The sequence below is a fragment of the Coenobita brevimanus genome, chromosome 6, assembly GCF_032717465.1.
Source record: "Coenobita brevimanus isolate Jiangsu-jjx chromosome 6, ASM3271746v2, whole genome shotgun sequence".
Classification (NCBI taxonomy): domain Eukaryota; kingdom Metazoa; phylum Arthropoda; class Malacostraca; order Decapoda; family Coenobitidae; genus Coenobita; species Coenobita brevimanus.
The window spans coordinates 67,826,565-67,845,705 of record NC_136959.1 but is presented as its reverse complement, the minus strand read 5'-3'; the positions used below and the strand labels follow the sequence as shown (position 1 = coordinate 67,845,705).

Below are 19,141 nucleotides of genomic sequence, written 5' to 3'. Positions count from 1 at the left end.
GTGAGGTTGGTCACTCTCATCTTAAATGTCAGGACCAACTGCCTAACCCCGGGCTCCTACGCTCCTCATGGGGCAACGTAGGATTGGATGATGGATGGATGGATGAATTAAACTGCAATGCAATCTCCTAATCATCATCAATTCTGCAATGTTCTGTATTCTTTTACTCTTTCATATGCTTGGTATCAAGGTGATAATTACTATTAACTCATTAATTGCAACCACAGACTGCCAGTTCCTTCCCCAACCCACTTCCCAAGGGAAAAAAAAAAAAAGTGTAAAAGGTGTTAAGCAAACATTAAGAGGGCTAAAAGAGAGATAAACAATGAGCATTTTTTATTCAGCTGAAATAAATGTTATAAAGGCTTCAGTACTGTACCACTGTCACCTGTCAGGCTATCATGGAGTCTTACACTTTAATGCATTTCTTGCTGGCACACTACTTGTGACATTATAGGTTGTAAGTGTTTGCCTCCTCTGGGAGAAAGAAGTCAATCTAGTCCAATTACAGTAATCTAGAGAGTATTGATGAAGTGTACATTAAATACAGTATATTACAGACATGCAGTAGGTTCAATAATAGCATATAATTTATGTAACATCTTTCATATACAATCAAGTAGTGATGCCAGGAGTGTTAATACAAAATAAACATTTTCTATATCAATGCAACAAGTAATTCTTGCTTTGCAAGACTGGCATGATATATCCCAAGCTGATAAACTGTTAAACGTTATGCCATATATTCATATTTGAATATTATACAAATGAAATGCAATGACGTACGTACAAACTATAACATTTATGGTATTTACAAGTTTAAAAAATTCTAACCTGTACATGACAAGCTCATGGTTTTTCATGGTGTATTATTTACAGTGATATGCTTCTAAACAACACTTAAAAGGACATAAAATCACAGCACTGTTCATTACCCTTCTCATGAAACCAACACTATTAATGTCCACACAGCATATGCACACCGGGTGGCGTCTCCAACACACACACATCGTCAGCATCACAGGATGTAAATGAGACAAGAGCAATGTCTTTAAACACTACTACACATGACTCTCAAGGACAGGATAGAGGGCATTCAACGCTGCCTCCTGGACACTGAGTCGTCGGTGCAGATTTTCCTTATCATCCGTGAGGTATGGGAGAACCAACTGCTGCGGTCTGGAGAGGTCAGGTGACGATGTGCGAATGCGTTCATGAGCCAACCAGGCCTCAAGAGAGCGATCTGTGTTAAGTCGCTCGTCTGCCACCAAGGGTTGGAGTCGCTCCCATGCGGTGAGTCGTGTGGCACGAGATTGGCTCCTTCCACCCTCGCCACTATTAACCCAAGCCCATTTTGCCAGATCCTTGGTACCTCCCACTGTGTGTCGCCGCTTGATTGGTCCACGATGATTCATTCGCCGAGTGCCACTCTTGTTCACCTTGCTGCCACCACCACCATACACTCCATTGGACGGCTTCATGGCACTTGGACCAGTCTGACTTGTGGTATTCTGTTCAAACTTTTCTTTAAGTTCTTTAACATTATGTCTCCTGCTTCTGAGGTCAGAGGTGCGTCTCACTGAACTAACACCACTGTCCTTCGACTCTAGTTTCTTGGATGGATCTCGGGATCTTTCTGTACTTCCTGGAAGATCTGATCTTTTCATTTCCTTTGGCTTTTTCTCACTAAGGCTGTCTTGTGTGTCTGTGCGCTTAAGTTCACGAGCCCTTTTCTCAGTCTTCTCTTTTAGATTGTTTTCAGTTTTTTCAGATTTAGTTAATGAGTCAGACCTCTTCACCTTAACTTCTCTCTTCCCATCCTCATTTTTGTTATTATTTTCTTTATTTGACTGTGTACTGTCATCGCCCTGTAAGGAAGTTCGTACCAAATTAGAATGATCTAAACAATCACGGTAATGACACAAATCAAGATAAAAAGAAAGTTCATATCATGTACGTAATGATTAGTCTCCTCACCCCATGGGTGTAATTTATGCTTTATTCTGGATAATACCAGATACTGTAGTTTTATCTGGCTGAGAAACCTGTTGGTTGATGGGTCTATGAAATCTCCATTAATCCTTCTGCTCAAGGAAGCAGTTTAAACTCTATTATGGTTAATGCTAGACAATATTATTCAGTAGCTATACGGAGAGACCCTGAGTTGAAGAGGTTTAAACTCAACCTTAACTTCAACTGACCCTGATCTCTACAACAAGCATCAGAAAACACAAATTCAATAAGTTCTATAATACGGTACTGAAGTAACTCTCTAAAACAGGCAACACAAAACTCTCTAAAACAGGCAACAGAAAACACAAATACAATTTCTACAATACTGTACTGAAGCAACTGTTTTGTCAGTTCAAATACCTATGAAACTCTGATTTCTTGTGAAATACACAATTCTGTTTCACAGCAATAAAATCTCTGACTACATCCAAAATACATTTTTCCACTAAATCCACATATTTTTGGTCAAATGGGAAGTGCTTCCTTTTTCATTTTATACATTAAATGAATGAAACAGACAGTGCATTATTTTTTTTTTTTCCTTTTCTCACTCTCACTTTGCACTGTCTATTGCAAACCAGGGATCTTTGCTTCATTTATTAAGATGGCTTGTCCCTTGATCCAATTATTTCTCTAATATTTAGATGCTTCTACCACTGATTCAGTTATATTCTTAAGAAATATTGTATGGAATATTAGTTATTAATGAACTACTGATGAAGTAGATCTTAGGTATAACAATTTTTTCAAGTGTCAGGTTAAATGAGCTCTGATCAAGCAGTTAAAATACAGAAATGCATTTTCAACCTCATTAATACAACAAAGAGCTTGCTATCTGGTTGCTTAATCCATAAAAATATCAGTACAAAAAATGGCAAACCAGAGAGGGATTGGGGATAGCTCTGTGTATGTAAGGCTTGGATGGTGGTCTAAAGAATGTTGTTAAGAGTTTTTATGATAGTAGTGAAGCCTGTATAAGTGCAGGTGGGTTTAAACCGGTGGTTTAATATTAGTGCTGAAGTGAGACAAGAATATGTGATGTCCTCATGGCTGCTCAGTACTGTATATATCTACATATAGTATATATGGATCAAAACTGGGAATAGCACCGCTACTATTTTAATAGTGATGGTGGGAACGCCATTACTTTTTTTAGCCAGTAGTGGAACTGAGAGCGCTGCTATTTTTTGGCTGTACTCACGCGTTACAGCGTTCCTCGCTACTCATGTGACGAATACAGGTCCAGAGTCGGTGAGTACATACAGATATGCCGACGGTTTGGTTGTATTTATTAATGACAAAAAATAATACTTTGGTCAATTCGGTCAATGATGTTTGTTCTACCGTACATTACACCAGTAGTTTATTAATTATTACTGTATTTATTAGTAATGTGCCATAATTAGACAGGAATTTGCTACAGTAATTATCGATCATTTAAATTAAATAAAGATAAGTAAGGATGTCAGTTAGATGTAGGCAATGCTACACACACACACACACACACACACACACACACACACACACACACACACACACACACACACACACACCTCTAACTATCCCCATCTCTAAATCCTGGTCTCTCCCTCACACTCTCTTTCAGACTAATTCTTACTCACTGTTATTATTTCGTAACAGTATGTTACTTGTTTAAAGTAATGGAAAAAAAACATTGCTATTGTATAAATAGCCTTTAAAAGAAAACCTCAATTCATTTTTACTTTCATTTTCATACCTATCTTAAATAGGTATCACTGAAAATATAATAAATCTATATAATTTGTATAAATGGTAGGCCACATTTTTTTGCCTTTAATTTAAGTATGTTACTTTCAATAGGTAAACTAGGTAACAGTGTAAAAGAACATTTATTACATTATACAGTCAATAGCTTTTTCCTGTACCTTTGGTTCTAAGCTTCATTAAAGTGACACCGACATGTATATGATGTTTTTTTTACTTTCAGTATAAGTATATACTGACATTACTGGTACACAACATAACCACTCAGACTGACTAATATTATCAAAACAGTATATAATGTACTGCTATATCACAGACTTTTGTCGACCTTTCCTTCGTGTACATTTTTCTTATCCAAAGTAGCAGGAGTGCCCCTACATTTCGTATCAAGTAGCAAAACCAGTAACGCCACTACTGTTCGAGCTAGTAATGGGAATGGGAGCACCACTACTTTTTATTAGTAGCATTCCCAGCACTGATATGGATGAGGCTATGAGTAAAAAAAAAATGAATTATGAAGAGAGGAGTCAGGATAGTAACGGACAAAGAAGGGTGCAATATCTTAAACTGGATGTATGCCACTGATGCTGTAATACTTGCTAAAATTGAAAGAGAGCACTGAAGACTGGTGACGAGATCTGCTGTAGTCTGTGTCATCCTTTGAGGTACAGGCAGAAAGAAGCAAAGTGATAGTTGTTGAGATGTGATTCTCAGCGATATTCTGGTGAATGGGCAGACTTGAAACAGTATGGGAATATAAGTACCTGGGTCCAGTAGCAGAAATGAGAGGTAAATTTAAGGGAAGTGGACAGTAGTGACAGGGATGGAAAGTACAGCAGAAAGTGTTTTAACAGCCCTGAAAGACAGTGACACAGGGAAGGAGAGAAGCTAGTGTTATGAAGGCCTTGACAATTTTATATATGCACTTCACACACACACACCAGTCAGAAAAAAAAAAAAAATCCTACTACAAAATCTCCAGGACCATTTTACAGATTTCACCCATCTCACCTGTAAGTCAGTATTGGAAGGGCTGCGTGGGTTCGTACGGCGGCGGTGAAGCGAGGGGTCTCTATAGAGACGGCACGAGGAGGAGCTGCCTCTGGAGTGATGGGACGGCTCAGTGGGGGGTGGGGAGTCCTGGGCTGGAGGAGAGGTGGATTCCTGGGTAGGGCACATGCCTCCCCCAGACACCACCAGGCCAAGTGGAGACTCCTGTAAACTCCTCATCTTCTCTTCAAATGTGGCAGTGATGGCGCTTAGAAGGTCACTGCCTGCAATATAAGAATGTTACTAAACTTAATATATGTCTGGGTAACTGACAGCATTCATTAGCAATGTCTGGGTAACTGACAGCATTCATTAGCAATGTCAAAGAAAAGCAGCATCTTTATTGACAGCAGTATTTAATGACTGCAGATGAAAGTAACAATCTATCTGAAATTTGATGTCATGTGACATTAAGTGCATTGTTTCATTCTATTACAGTGTTAAAGACCACACAAAGCAACTTTATTATATGTTAAGAAAATTCATGGTTTAGTGATTATGATATCAATCTTCACAGCTTTTAAAGTATTAAAAAAAAATTACAAACACCAATCAACTATGCTCTACAGTGCCAAGTATCACAAATAATTGGACAAATAACGGAATGCCAGTAATCATCATCAATGTTGCACACATATGGCCAATCAAGACTAAGGCTACCACAGCACATTTAGACAGCAAGAGTGAAGCGTTTTCTACTCCTACTCTCACCTTCCTCGCCTACACTTTAGCATACTGAATATTAGCGAAGAGGCCCTTGGCAGCCCCCATTAGCGAGGCCCTGGCAACATGTGGTGGTTTTTCTACCACTACTGTGGAAAGTTCACATGGAGCTGTAAAGGCGATTTTGGATTTGACATCATCTAAGCCTACAATGGTCACTTTAGCTTAACTGGTCCATATCTCCCACATTCTACAGAAAAATGTAGTAATACAGTATAGAAATAAGCAAAGTTCTGGAGAATGTAAGGCTGAAAAAAGCAAATGGCTTGCAGCTAATGGAGCAAACCGAGAAATGAAGAGGAGAAAAAGACCTTTTATTTACTTTATCAATAAAATTTTCTTAAAAAGGGCAGGAAAAATGGTCCAGTTACTAATGAACCAAAAATCATGACATGAGAGCTACATAAGGGAAGCATAACTTAAATAAGAATAATATATCCTACTGGATACCAAACAATACAAATGCAAAAAATAGGATAAGGTTTAGCCTAAAGCATAATACTGTATTGCATAACTTTGTGGTAAAAATCAGACCTCAGAAATTCCAAAAGTTACTTCTTGAGTAAACTGTCAGCTGAGAGATGGAGGCACTTAAGAAATATTGGAACATGAAGCAGACCTGAACAGCAGCAGGTAGTGAAAAAGGGAGAGAGAGAAAGATAATTACCAAATGAACAGACACAAATCTTATGGCATTTTTACATTCAATGGTGTAATACAAATAATACCATACACAATTTTATGAGACATATATTGTACTAAGGCTTTCATGACTACTAGATATCAATGTTGTGGCTCATAACACTACTGATACACTGTCCTAGAAAATTTGTAGGGCAGTTGGCAATGGTAAATTAATATCCCAGCCTTTTCATTCAGCAATGATGTACCTCTATGTTGCAGCATTCCCTTCTCCAAAATTCCTCAGCACTACAATTTAAAATTCATAATACAGTATACAGTACATATGTTTCAGCAAGTCACAAGGACAACAACTTAAAAGATATCTAGCATCCCATTGCCTACTCATCATATGCATATTTTCCCCTACCATTACAAGTACTGCACCTACAATAGGGGAATAAAAACAAAAATACCAATACAGTATCCTCAAAGGACTAAATGGGCACTGCTCCCTTATCAATCTGAATACCTACTACATTATGTATTTACTGAGAGCAAAACATTCTACAGTAACTATGAATTACTAATGAAGACTTATAGTACATCAGTCTGAAACCTTTCTATACTATTTAACATTCATAATACTGTCTGATAATTCTGAAAACAGTTGATATATAACATGAAAAAGTGATGGAACCCATTATTTTTTCCCATGGTGATGAATACTGGCTTACGGATGAAAATGAAGATGATATGTGAAGAAACAGTCTCGCCATAACAATTCATGCCACATACAGTACAATATAACAATCAAAAGTGCAGTTACCAGCCAACAACTGACTTTTGGTGAAAACCCAAGCATTTTATAAGATTACTATGTACTGATAAAAATGCAGATCCATATAGGGAAAAAAAAAAAAAAAAAGTCCTGATCATTTTTTATATTTAGCATAAAACTGGTACTAGTTGTATCAAATGATAAAACCTGAACAAATGTAGTCTCCATGGTGACCTGGGGTAATATTCAATACAGGTACATTTTATGATAATGATGACTAAAATATGATATGTAATCAAATAACTTCCCTAAAACTATTATCATGTAAACTCAAAACATTTGATTGATCTTTCATCTGAAAGAAATACAACAGAATCCCATAATTAACCATAATCAACCTTTTCAATACAAAATCAAATTATTAACCATCTCACATCATTTTGTTATGATCTTACTGAAAAACTGATTGCTCGCATACAAACTAACTCTGTTTTATGATCAGCCAATTTGCAACAGTTCACTTATACCACAATAAGATTTTATCACTATTTTTCAATATATGATTGTTCTTTTCACAAATCTGATCCCCTATGAAGCCTCACTGGTTGGTAACAAGCAAGCCTACAGTCTTCTGTCTGTTCCAAGATGGCCTTTGACCTCCATCACTTCCAGGAGTGTCAGTGTCAGTGATCGAACATCTGTGGGTAATTATTTACGAAACGGGCGTGCTGATTTCACCTACAGTATACTGTATTATAATAAACTCATTATCTCAAGGTAAGTAATTCTGATACAGATGCAACACAGATAGTTGACTGCAGAGTTATGACTGCAGGAAGTGACTCGGAAAAGACAAAATATACCTAATTTTTGGTATTTAAGGAAGCGTCCAGGTCGCCCATGTCATGTGTTTATCAACAATCTCTCCGACTGCCTGCGTTACCAATCATCACTCCAACCAGATGCATCAGTATATCAAACATGCTCAAAAATGCACAAAAGAAAACACTAATAACCATGTCAAAGGTATGGAAAAGTTAGTGATTTAACCAAACCTAACCTAATTTAACTTGGCCTAAGCTAACTGGGGGGCTGTGCCCCCCCAGACCCCTCATATTTTTAACCTAACCAAATCCATCCTAGCCAAACTAAACTTCCCCTGAAATTGGGATTGCCATGAAATATTACACTGGAGATCTAAAACCCATCAGAGCAAAATTCAACTCAGTGGGAACCTTAAAAAAAAAAAAAAAAAAAAAAAAAAAAAAAAGCAAAAGGAAGTGACACTGAAGATCCTGGACATGCCATACAGAAACTATGCCAAAGTAAAACGTGCGATTGCAGCGTTTGACCTCCAGTTTTAAAATTAAAAAACATGCGTTAGGAATGTTTAATATGGCGATCTCAGAGGAATATTAATGCATCCAAAATCCTAAATAACAGCCTTCAGAGGTACGTTTTAAATAATCCCCAGTAGGTATGGTAATCAAGGAGAGGTACCAATTAACCTCTGAAAGACCCATTTCAATAGACAATATGGAAAGGCCACGCCCATCTGGTAAATAATTACCCAATACTGTAGTGTGGTGCTGGAAAAAGTAGCCAGTTAAGTCCAATGCAGTGAAATAACTACCAGTTTAGGCGAACTGGAAGTCAGTTTTATACTTATGTTGTGTAACTAACCATTTAGAAAAATACTACTGAACCCATATTATGATGGTCGATTGTTTATCAATAGTCATCAGATAAGTTTTCCTGCAATGCATCCCAACTGTAAAATGACGTTTGCCTATACCTACAAGCTATTTCGAAATTTACCAAAGTGTTTAACCCTTTCACATTGGGTGGCATATGGACGTGCCACTAAAAAAATGTGTATTGCCATCAGGTGGCACATATACATGTTACGGACTTTTTATATTTGCATGTCAGTACTGGAGGCCCAATAATGTTTTATGTATCAGGAGGTGGCAATACTGAGGCGTTGCCATCATGGGAGCACTATTCTATTGTCTCTTATTTTTGTCAGGTGCCAGAAGTATTCATCGGGTACCAGAAGTTTAATGTGTCGAAGCATGTGGTACGAGACGTTTCCGCTGCCACAGCAGTGGAAACAAAAGTATTAAAGTACCGGTACTGTATTTTGTTTTTACACAGAATTTTTTTTTTAGGTTTGTGTGCATGTAAAAAAGAACTTTCATTCTGCTTATGTCGTGTACAGGTGCATTAAAAAAAAAAAAAAAAATTGAGTTTACCATTATACCAAATGACATAAATCTAGCAATGGGGGAGCTCCAGTATAAAAGTTTTTGACAGCTCAATAAAGAGGTAATTATTATTGCTTTTTTTTTTTTTTTACATTAGGTTCAAAAAATCATTTTCCTCAGAAAATCATTGTCTATTTTTTGGTGTGGAATATTTTATTTAAAAAATTTCTCTTTAAATATCTCAAAACACCCATGTGTGGGACATCCAGCCAAAAAAACACCTTTGAGGTGGAAGGGCTAAAGTTTATGAGTTGTGCATCAGTAAGTTCTGGCCTACTTCAACCCATCCGCAATCCACCCCATCAGTCACATGCACTAAATTCTGTTCAGAGATGTGCGGTCACTACCAACCACACCTATGAGCATATCTCATGCTCAGTCTTTTCATCCCATGCATGTCACTTCATGCCAACATGTCTCCCAGTAATAAAGGTACAGGTATACCCTGGTTTAATGATGCAACTGGTTAAGTAAAAACCCATCACTGGGCGGAGTATCGTATCTTGGGGTAGATTTAACATGTAAAGTATAGGGATGCATTTTTGAGCCCTGGGTTTCCTCCCAACCAAGTCCTAAACTCAGCCAAATTGGTCCAAAAACAGGTTTCTAGCTAACCTAAAGCTCCAAATAGCTTAAAACAAGCTAAAGTAAGCCTAAAAGCAGTTTATAACTCACCTAAACCCAAAAATAAAATCTGAAAATCATCAAATATAAGTCTGGAAAAAATCAAACTTGATAAACTGTACCCCAAAATGACAATGTTCACCCCACCTATGACTAAAACACATTAATCTAAGTCTAAAAACAGTTTATAAATCAACCTAAACACAAGATTTAAATCTAAAATATGAAAATTGGGAAAAAAAATAATAAACACCCATCGTTAAACCGGGGTTTGGCCATCGCCAGGTGGGGTATGGTGGTATTTCTACCCCATTGCTAAGCTGGGGTATCACATCTAGTGTTATCGTATCTTGGGGTATACCTGTAAATACTCAAAATCTGGACATGGTCCATTGGAGTTAAAGTCCAAGGAATGGCTGGGGTTCAGTTCTCATACAATGCCTCACTCACTAAAATGAGTAGTCTAGAACTGGTCCCCGACACTCATGATGGAGCAAAACAGGATTGATGTTGAATGTACGTCTGTTGGTAATGAATGCTGGTGGTAACTTCAGTTTATCTCACACAGCTGACTGTTACTAACCTACAGTATATTGTTACCATTCATATTTTAGGACAAATAATGAGCAATAACTTGTAACACACATGCATCAGCAACTGGAATAATGTACTGATTAAAAAAGTGCTTGAAATGTGTATCCATAAAGTGCACATCAAAAAGATATGTGTATACTGGCAAATCCACTACAAAGGCAACATTTCTGATAGATGAGTCAAGCTGGGAAAAAAGAACTGTGAAAATACCTTTGACAGACACCAATGGAGCACACTGTTTTACAATTTATGCACCTTCCCTACGCAGTGAGACCAGCTACACAGATTTTAAATGATTTGCCTCAACCTAGACCACACGCTGAGGACAAAAGAGTACGTAAAGGTAATGCTCTGTTCTATGCTCAAAATCATAAAAGGAAGTTTCCATGCCAAGATATTTTTTGATGAATTAATCCAAGAACAGAATGAAAATCAGCAAAGCAAGACTTTAACATCAGTGAAAGATCATTCTCCTGAACTGTGCAATGCCTGTCTGTTGGGAGCTTTGTGCAATAACTTCAGGTGTAGCTTTGAAACTCAATACTGACTCAATAATCAAGGAGAGAAAAGGAAAACAAAGACAGGTACAAAATAGTTAACCACATGTACCCAAAGAACAAAACATAAGACAATGTAAACATCAAGTCAGAATAATGAAACAAATATGTTAGGTATGCTAAGGAATGGGACACAATCACTTGTTTATTACTGTAATGGGGTAAAATTAAAAAGGAAACTTTAAACCTTTTGTGCATTTGGATGCACTACATTTATGCTAACACAAGTTTATTTTAGCCTGCAGATCAAAAATACTTGCAGGGGCAGGGGTAACTGATACCGCTTTTAATACTTTGCCAGCCAGGGATGAACTTTATCAAAACATGATCATTTTTCGGTCCCATAAATAATATCCTAAAGGTGTCCACTGTCCAGTAAAGAGCTAACATAAAATACTAAAATTGGAAAACTAAGTCTTCACGGCCATTTGAGAACAAGAAAAAAGTTGTTGGGCAACTGATATTACAAAACAGGACAGCACTGAATCATCCTTTTATACTGTACTACATGAAAAGTATGGAAGAATCAGAATAACTGCAAAGACAGACAGCCATGAAGTAAAAGGACTGATAGATTCATACATACACAAACTGTACTATGTCAGGTAAAATACATTTCTACAATACTACTCATAAATACAATGGGAAACATAAAAAGGAACACAACTTCTGGTTCTACAAATGTGTGTAGCTGATTAAAAAAAGTAAACAATGATCAATGGAAGATGACAGAAAATGAAATGACTGTACTATGAACATGAGAATGTACTGACAACTATAGTTGAAAAACCCTTGTACCCTCAGCAAAAACCCTATCTGCCCTTTGTGGTAGGACACAATATGACATGGACCATGAATTCTCAGTTACTATCCCTACTAAATGAACATGGATTCAGTGCTAGTGATCACTTTGAAGCCAACCAGACCCAAGAATGCAGATCATTTTTTGCTGAAAATACATCACTAAAATTGTGCTGTATATTAATCCTTTGACTGCCGTGAGTTGCCATGAGCTGCATAAATTAAACTGCCATAAGCTGGAATAAAATATGTTCTTTATTCTCTACTACAACTTTCAGCTAACATTTTGGGTGTCTGAGGTTTTTCTTAAGCTTTGTACATTTATCTCATGTTAGCTGAGAAAAAATGCACAGTACCAGCAGACAATTCTCAGTCAAAGGGCAGCATTAACACAGTTGCCTTATGAAAGTGACATTTCCCAGTTAAATCATGATTTATTCTTTCATTGTTTCTGGATCCTACTTCACCTCATCTTTAGGTGGAAAAGAGGGTCATGATGACGATGATAAGGATGAAAATGACATTTTCTTCAACAGGAACAACACAACACTTGGCAAACACCAAACTGCACTATCGAATACAGCTACTTAAAACATATTACAGCTCTCATTTAACCGTATAACTACTTTTCATGAAATATATCTTATCCCATGACTAGCAGAACCATATCGAGGTAAAATAATTTCACTTTTCTATGTGGTTCTAATCATGAGCGTGTAACTGAAGAAACATAACCCATGTGCAGGGAGGGTTATTAAATATATATTCCTTTTTGTTCTACATTAGAGTAATCAAAAGCTTGCACTTAAATGTACATATCAGTACACTATTATACTGTTCTTCTGTAACCAACAGTACAAATAGTTCCCATGATAATTACTAAGTGAATAATACAAAAATGATATGTTCTTGTGAAGATATTAAAAATGAAAGAGCCCTTTTCAGGATCTCTGCAATTCACAAAGGTGAGTGAAATTGTGTTACAACACAGAAGTTAATGGTAAAAAATTAAAAACTGGATGAACTTGACCAGGGGAAAAAAAAAAAAAAAAGAAAAAAAAAAAAAAAAGCTATGGAGAGAATGTGGCACCATACTATTATCTTATTCTGCCAATGAACTACGGTACACCTGTAGTGTATGAATGAATGAACTATGGTAAAAACTCTGCAAAAGGATATATATCTCCACCAAGCTAAGGTGGGTGAACTATAGTGGGCCTTACCAATATGAGAGCTATGTAAAGTATGAATTCTAGGTGAACAGATACCAGAAGTGGACTAGATTATGATGTAAGAACAGTAACTGAAACAGTGACAGTGGACTGGTATGCAGTCTAGCAGGTACTAATGTCAGCAATCAAAGGGCAATTATTACGTACTCAAAATCGATATAATGGTGAAGCAGGCAACACTAATCTTGTGCAAAACAGTTCCATCATGGAATCCTCAACATATACAAAGCATTTTTAATAACAGATACAGTATGAAATCAGACCAGAGACTGAAGACCATATTTACCATGATTGCTTATAGTGTTGCAAACCCATCAACAGACATCCACCAGTGAGCACCTCAACAACTGGCAAATATATCAGATGATCATTGCTCAGGTTCACAGCATCACTTTTCTCATGAGTATATGTACACATACCCATGCACACATACACCCACACCAACACCCACACCCATGCCCATAACCACACTACATTGGTAATTTTTTACCAATATTTACTGCTAATATTTTTTTTGTCTCCTCTACTCTCATTCCATTACCAGTAAGGCTCCTATCCTAAACAATATATAAACTAACTGATGGCCATTCCTTAAACTTCTAAAATATAGGCTTCCGAACCACTTCAACATTCATTCTATTATTCTAAGTGAACCAAAGAAGCTTACCGTCATCATGGGGGACATGGGGACTGTCTCGCAGGGAGTCTAGTGAGCCACACCGAGGGACTCCTGCTTCTGGTCCATTTATGATCTGCGCAGGATAATACAGTTCACACATCAGACCCAGGCTAACATTCGATATGTGGATCCTAAAGCAGTGATTAAACTGTAGTTAAGTTTTCCTATTTAACTGCAATGATTACATTGCATCTCAGTATAAACATGCACCACAATTATACTCAAATTAATATTCTCCATTAAAACTGAATGAAATTCCAATTAACTACACTGCACAACTAAATAATGCTACCATATATCTCGATGTATCTAAAAACTACCAATAGGTCATGGTAACAAAGTGCTCAACAGAACTGTAACCTGCTTTGAGAGATCAATACCTTTTAAACCGAAAAAATACACAAAACACTACTGAAACTTTTGCTAAAGTGTTTTACCTACATTATTTTGAAATTCAGTAACAGAATTTCTATTTACAACAGAACTTTCACAAAAGTATTTGTAATACTTAATTTAATATGCAGTATATAATTATGATTAACTTTTTGAGCGTGACAGCATCTTACCAGTATAAAGAATGATTACCACTATCACGCAAATTAATCTGACAAGTGAAGGACCTCTCATACTCAAGAGGTTAATAAGTGAGTGCATGAGTGAGAGTACATGTAATGATAACATTAAGACTAAAATATACTTATAAAAATCTAACAACAATACCGCACAAAACTTTAAAATCCAGACAGCAATTTCAACTCTACAATGGCTCCACTGCTATACTTCCCATCAATTTTTCTACAGGCTGTACTTGAGAATACTGTACTGCTTAAAGCATGACAAATGCTACTAGCATGAAAAAAGAATGACAAGCCTACACAGGCCTTAGCTATGCATAATGCTGTTTAATATAATCAGGCAATGATGTACCACTGGATATATAATCAATCATGTACCAGAATATGACAGCAGAAAAAAGTATGGCTGAAGTGGGAGTGGGGGTAATCAAGAGTGGTGGTGGCATCTGTGGTTTGATGAGGAATTGTGTTTTAACACTTCCATCCTGTGATGTATTATCTAATTTACACTCACTACTTCCAGATAATTTATTCAACCTGGGAAAGGCTTTGCATACTTAATGGGTTAGCAAAGGCTATGTCTAACTCCCCCATTTTGAAAGGTCTCTCCCAGGCTAAATGAAATGGTCTGGTGACAGCAGTGATAACCAAAATATGTCACTGTAAAGAAAGGGATATCTGAGACAACAGGCACAGTGGTGAGTATGGTGATGAGAAAGCTGGTTTCATTAGCAATAGTCATGTTGGTGTGGAGTGCAAAGTGGCACCCCTACCTGGTCCCTGGATCCTCTGGTCCTCCTCAGAGTGCCGTTATATACGACCTTCTGGGAGTCAAAGATGGAGGGTGAGAGAGGGGTGGTGGTGGTGGTGGTTGTGGTGGAGATGGGTTGCTCTGTGACGCTCTCTGCAGAGGACCCACGTCGCAGGGGGCGGGGGGAGTGGTAGAGACGGCTAGGGAGGATGTGGTGTAGGATGGAATCTTTGTGGCGGCCCTGAGTAGGTGCGCTGTGTTGGGGAATCAGGATTGGAGGATGTAGCTGGGTCTGTGAGGATGGGTGAGGGCGGTGGGGAGGGGGTCGGGGGCTCTCTGGATAGATGGTGGTCTGGCCAATTTTTCGTGTTGGGGTTAGTTCAGCGACAGCATCAGTCATGGAAGGGAAAAGGGAAGGAGAAGAAGATGAGGAAGCGAGACCAAACAGAAATCCAGACCCTTTGCTGGACTTTTTCTTTTTGGAATTGGAGGGTGAAGATTGCTGTGATACCGAGAAAGGTCTGGGTCTACAGCTCTCAGTTGAGTAGGCTTCTTCCACTGACCTCCCAGCCAAATCATCATTGTAAACTGGATTATTTGCATGAGATGATCGAGTTAGGCTGCCATAGCCTGAGCTGCCAGAAGAGCAGGTAGAGCCAAGAGTGTTATGAGGCGAAGCAGCATTGTAATCAAGCCAAGCAAGTGAATTCTGCTGCAACATGCCATGCCTATTTTCATTAGTAGAATCCCAAGCCTTCCCAACTGCAGCAGGATCATTGGCTACCTTAATTATAGGTGGTTGCAGGTGGCTGTTAGATACCTGAGAGATGGCATTAGTGGTGGGTGTAAGTGGGGTGTTAGAGAGGGGATGGTGAGAGAGGGCAGCAGAGATGAGATGAGAGCCGGTACTGGAGGCTACAGATCCCCGGTCCCCTCCCATTCCCTCATTCAGGTCCTGCAGACGCCAGGGGTAATCAGAGATCTTTCGTACAACCTCTGAAATGTAAACAGGCACCATTGAGAAATAAGAAGTAAAAGTCTGCAATAAATATGCAACTTCATATCAGTACTGTATAGCAAAAGTGGAATTTAATGCAAACATAAGCATTCTGATTACTGTAATACCAGTACCAATACCAGTACCCTTAAATATTATTAGTACCAAACTTAGAAAACTTGAGCTCTGAATATGTAGGAAAACTGAATTACAGTACTATGATAGTAAGCATAAACAAAATGAATGTAGCCACTATATTGCCAGGACTAAAAAAAATATAGAACAATGGTCATGGAATAAAGATCACGATTACTTTCACAAGGAGTTTACGTCTCTAGTAGGTTTGTTTTTCCCCCTAGCATCATGCTAAGTATACTGTACAGGTTCAATCCACTTATCCAGTATATTTATGTGTATATATATATATATATATATATATATATATATATATATATATATATATATATATATATACAGTACATACATATATAAATAATTACAGTATCACATAATTTGCACACCTGATGAAAAGTACAAATTGCAATATCTTGTCATATATATGCAATACATAAATATACATCAAAGAAAAGACACAAACACTTTATTTGATGGTCCATCATCTGATAAACACACATCTGTTACATTTTTCCCCACAATAGCTACATTATGAGCCAATATTTATATATTTACAAGATTCATGATAGATCTCAATTACATGGTGTAACACTATACAAATTGTGTTATGTGTTAAGTAAATATATTTTCAAAAATATTTATATTACGGTACTTTATTATGGTGTTAAGAACAAGACAACTTACTGAGACCAACACAGCTCTGTGCACTTTATTTTAAATTTACTGTGAAGATGTGAGAACAATGTCTGCCATTTAGTGCATTTTACTGTACTGCTTCATGTGGAATGGCTTAACGGTATTAAAAAATACTTGGCATTAATGTATGCCATGCAGTGACTTACCCCAAGTCTATGGTATCCTTGAATAAAAACTGGGTTCATGCAAAGTGCACCATGCAAATTGGTGTTAGCACAGTCACACTCAATAATTCATTCCATGCCCAAAGTTTCTTTGAAATCTGAAAGAATACCCACCCCACCAATGCTGATCCACCAGGTTGGACTTTGGCTTCAGAATTTCCAAATTCAGACCTGCATCATGTCCTGCAGCCCAGAACCATGGCTTAGGTAGGCTAGTAGTCCTGGTCAGCATTTCAAATTCATTCTAAGGCATGTACATTCCCTTCCAGCTCCATGTTTAAAGGCTGGCTTCAGGTTTCGAGCAATGTGGCAATGTTGTGTTTACTGGTACAGTAATCAACTGGAAGGGGCTCTTAATAGGATACATACTATGGCATCTAGGTACTGTACTGGTAACTAAGAACTTACAGAGCAAAGTTTCTGGACTTAAAGATATTTCCCAAAACATGAAACCTGTTAGCAAATATGAAACTATGAGGGATTGTTTATGAACTACCGAGTGTGATAGTACAGTACTGAAATGTTAGTCCTACTGTCAGAGTACCTCAGTGAAGCAGACTGTATCCAATTTGTTCAATGAGGTCAGGTCTCTATGATGGCTCTGTCACAGGACACATCGTATGCTTTGTTAGTTGGATTAGCTACAACTACCAAACATAACAGGATAAAGAAAAAGATCCTTGAAAAATCTCAAAAGATTGTATTAATACATACTCTATTATGATCGTCATTAGTTTTCTATATTTACAATTCTACTTTACAATAGGAACTACAGTACTGATAACAATATGCAGCCCAAGTAAACTGAATCCTGAGCCAAACAGAGTATGTTGTATATCTACATGAGAATATATTATAAAAATAACACTGTTTACATTACCAAAATAAGTACATGACACAATGTCTCAGTTAGGCTATCAAAATATAACAGCTCAAAAAAATTAGGATGTGAAATTCTACATAACTCCATATGTCAGTTTTCATATGACATTTCATTTTTTTTTTTTTTTTTTTTAATCTTTCTGCCCACAACTCAATACAGAGATTCATGCGAGAAATAAAATGATGCCAAAGAAATCACAGTTAACCAGTACCATAAGTAAAAAGCCTTAGATATGCTTAAAGTTTAGTTTGTTCCCAAAAGACTGTGAGCATATCATGGCATTAGCAGTGTGTGGACAGGAGGAGCTAAGGACATCAAACATTCTGATCTTACCGGTAGGATTGTCAGCCAGCTGATCCAATATATCGTCTGACTCCATATCCTGCTTAGCCCGCCGCCACATCTCCTCTAGCCTCTGTCTCTCCGCATCTCTCCTCTCTGTCTCTCGTCGATGTCGTGATACATCCCGCTGGAGCATCGCAAGTGTCTCCAACTTAAAGCGGCGTATCCTCTCCTGTGTACTGGCACTGAGCCCAGCGTAAGACCGAATAGCCACCTCATCTCCGAACATTGAGCCTGCCTCTGGGTTCAACTGACTAGATGGCTGGGTGGAGTTAGCAGTAGTGACAGAGGGCAGTGATAGTGGCACACAACTGTCATTCAAACCATCCTTTCTGTCCATAGATAATAACCTGTTATCATCTCCAGTTATGCCCAATTTGATTTGTTCACTAAGACCACTAGTCCTTTCATTATTCTGGGTTTGTGGCAAATTAGATACACCAGACTGTTGACTCTGAACACTCATTAAACTCATGTTGGAAATTTTCCGTTCACTCATTGGCTTAGGGTCCGGTAGTTCTACCATACTCTCCATATGTTTTGCAAATAATCGCTGTTTTCTCAGTTCGGCCTCTTTGTCAATATCACGCTCCTCAAATCCTCCCTCTTTATCACTAAATTTAGAGTCATCAATTGGTTTTTCTTCCAAAGGTTTTCTGTACTTAACTTTATGAACTTTTCTGTTTGCGGCTGATATAATGGATGACATAATATCCCTTTTTATATCTCCCTTAATATTTCCTGCAGAGAAAAAACAAGTTTTAATTAGTACACTACTCTACTTACAAGCTAGCACATACTCCACATTAATCCTAACTTTACCTTCCAATAAACAATGGGATAAGTAGGATCCAGAAATACAAAACAGGAAAGCTAAAAGTAAGAGAATTTTCAATAAACTGCCCAGTGA

The 19,141-nt window shown here is 37.6% G+C and overlaps 1 protein-coding gene across 1 annotated transcript in view; it reads right to left on the bottom strand.

Moving 5' to 3' along the window:
* Positions 1-321: 321 nt before the first annotated feature.
* The window catches only part of RhoGAP19D (Rho GTPase activating protein at 19D), a 250,530-nt gene continuing 231,710 nt past the window's right edge, over positions 322-19,141 (bottom strand). The window contains exons 16-20 of the mRNA XM_080272825.1: positions 18,223-18,972; positions 15,037-16,010; positions 13,677-13,761; positions 4,771-5,033; positions 322-1,868 (exon numbers count right to left, since the gene is read on the bottom strand). Of these exons, the coding sequence (XP_080128951.1) occupies positions 1,062-1,868; positions 4,771-5,033; positions 13,677-13,761; positions 15,037-16,010; positions 18,223-18,972 (2,879 nt within the window). The 3' untranslated portion in view covers positions 322-1,061. The remainder of the gene's footprint in view (positions 1,869-4,770; positions 5,034-13,676; positions 13,762-15,036; positions 16,011-18,222; positions 18,973-19,141) is intronic.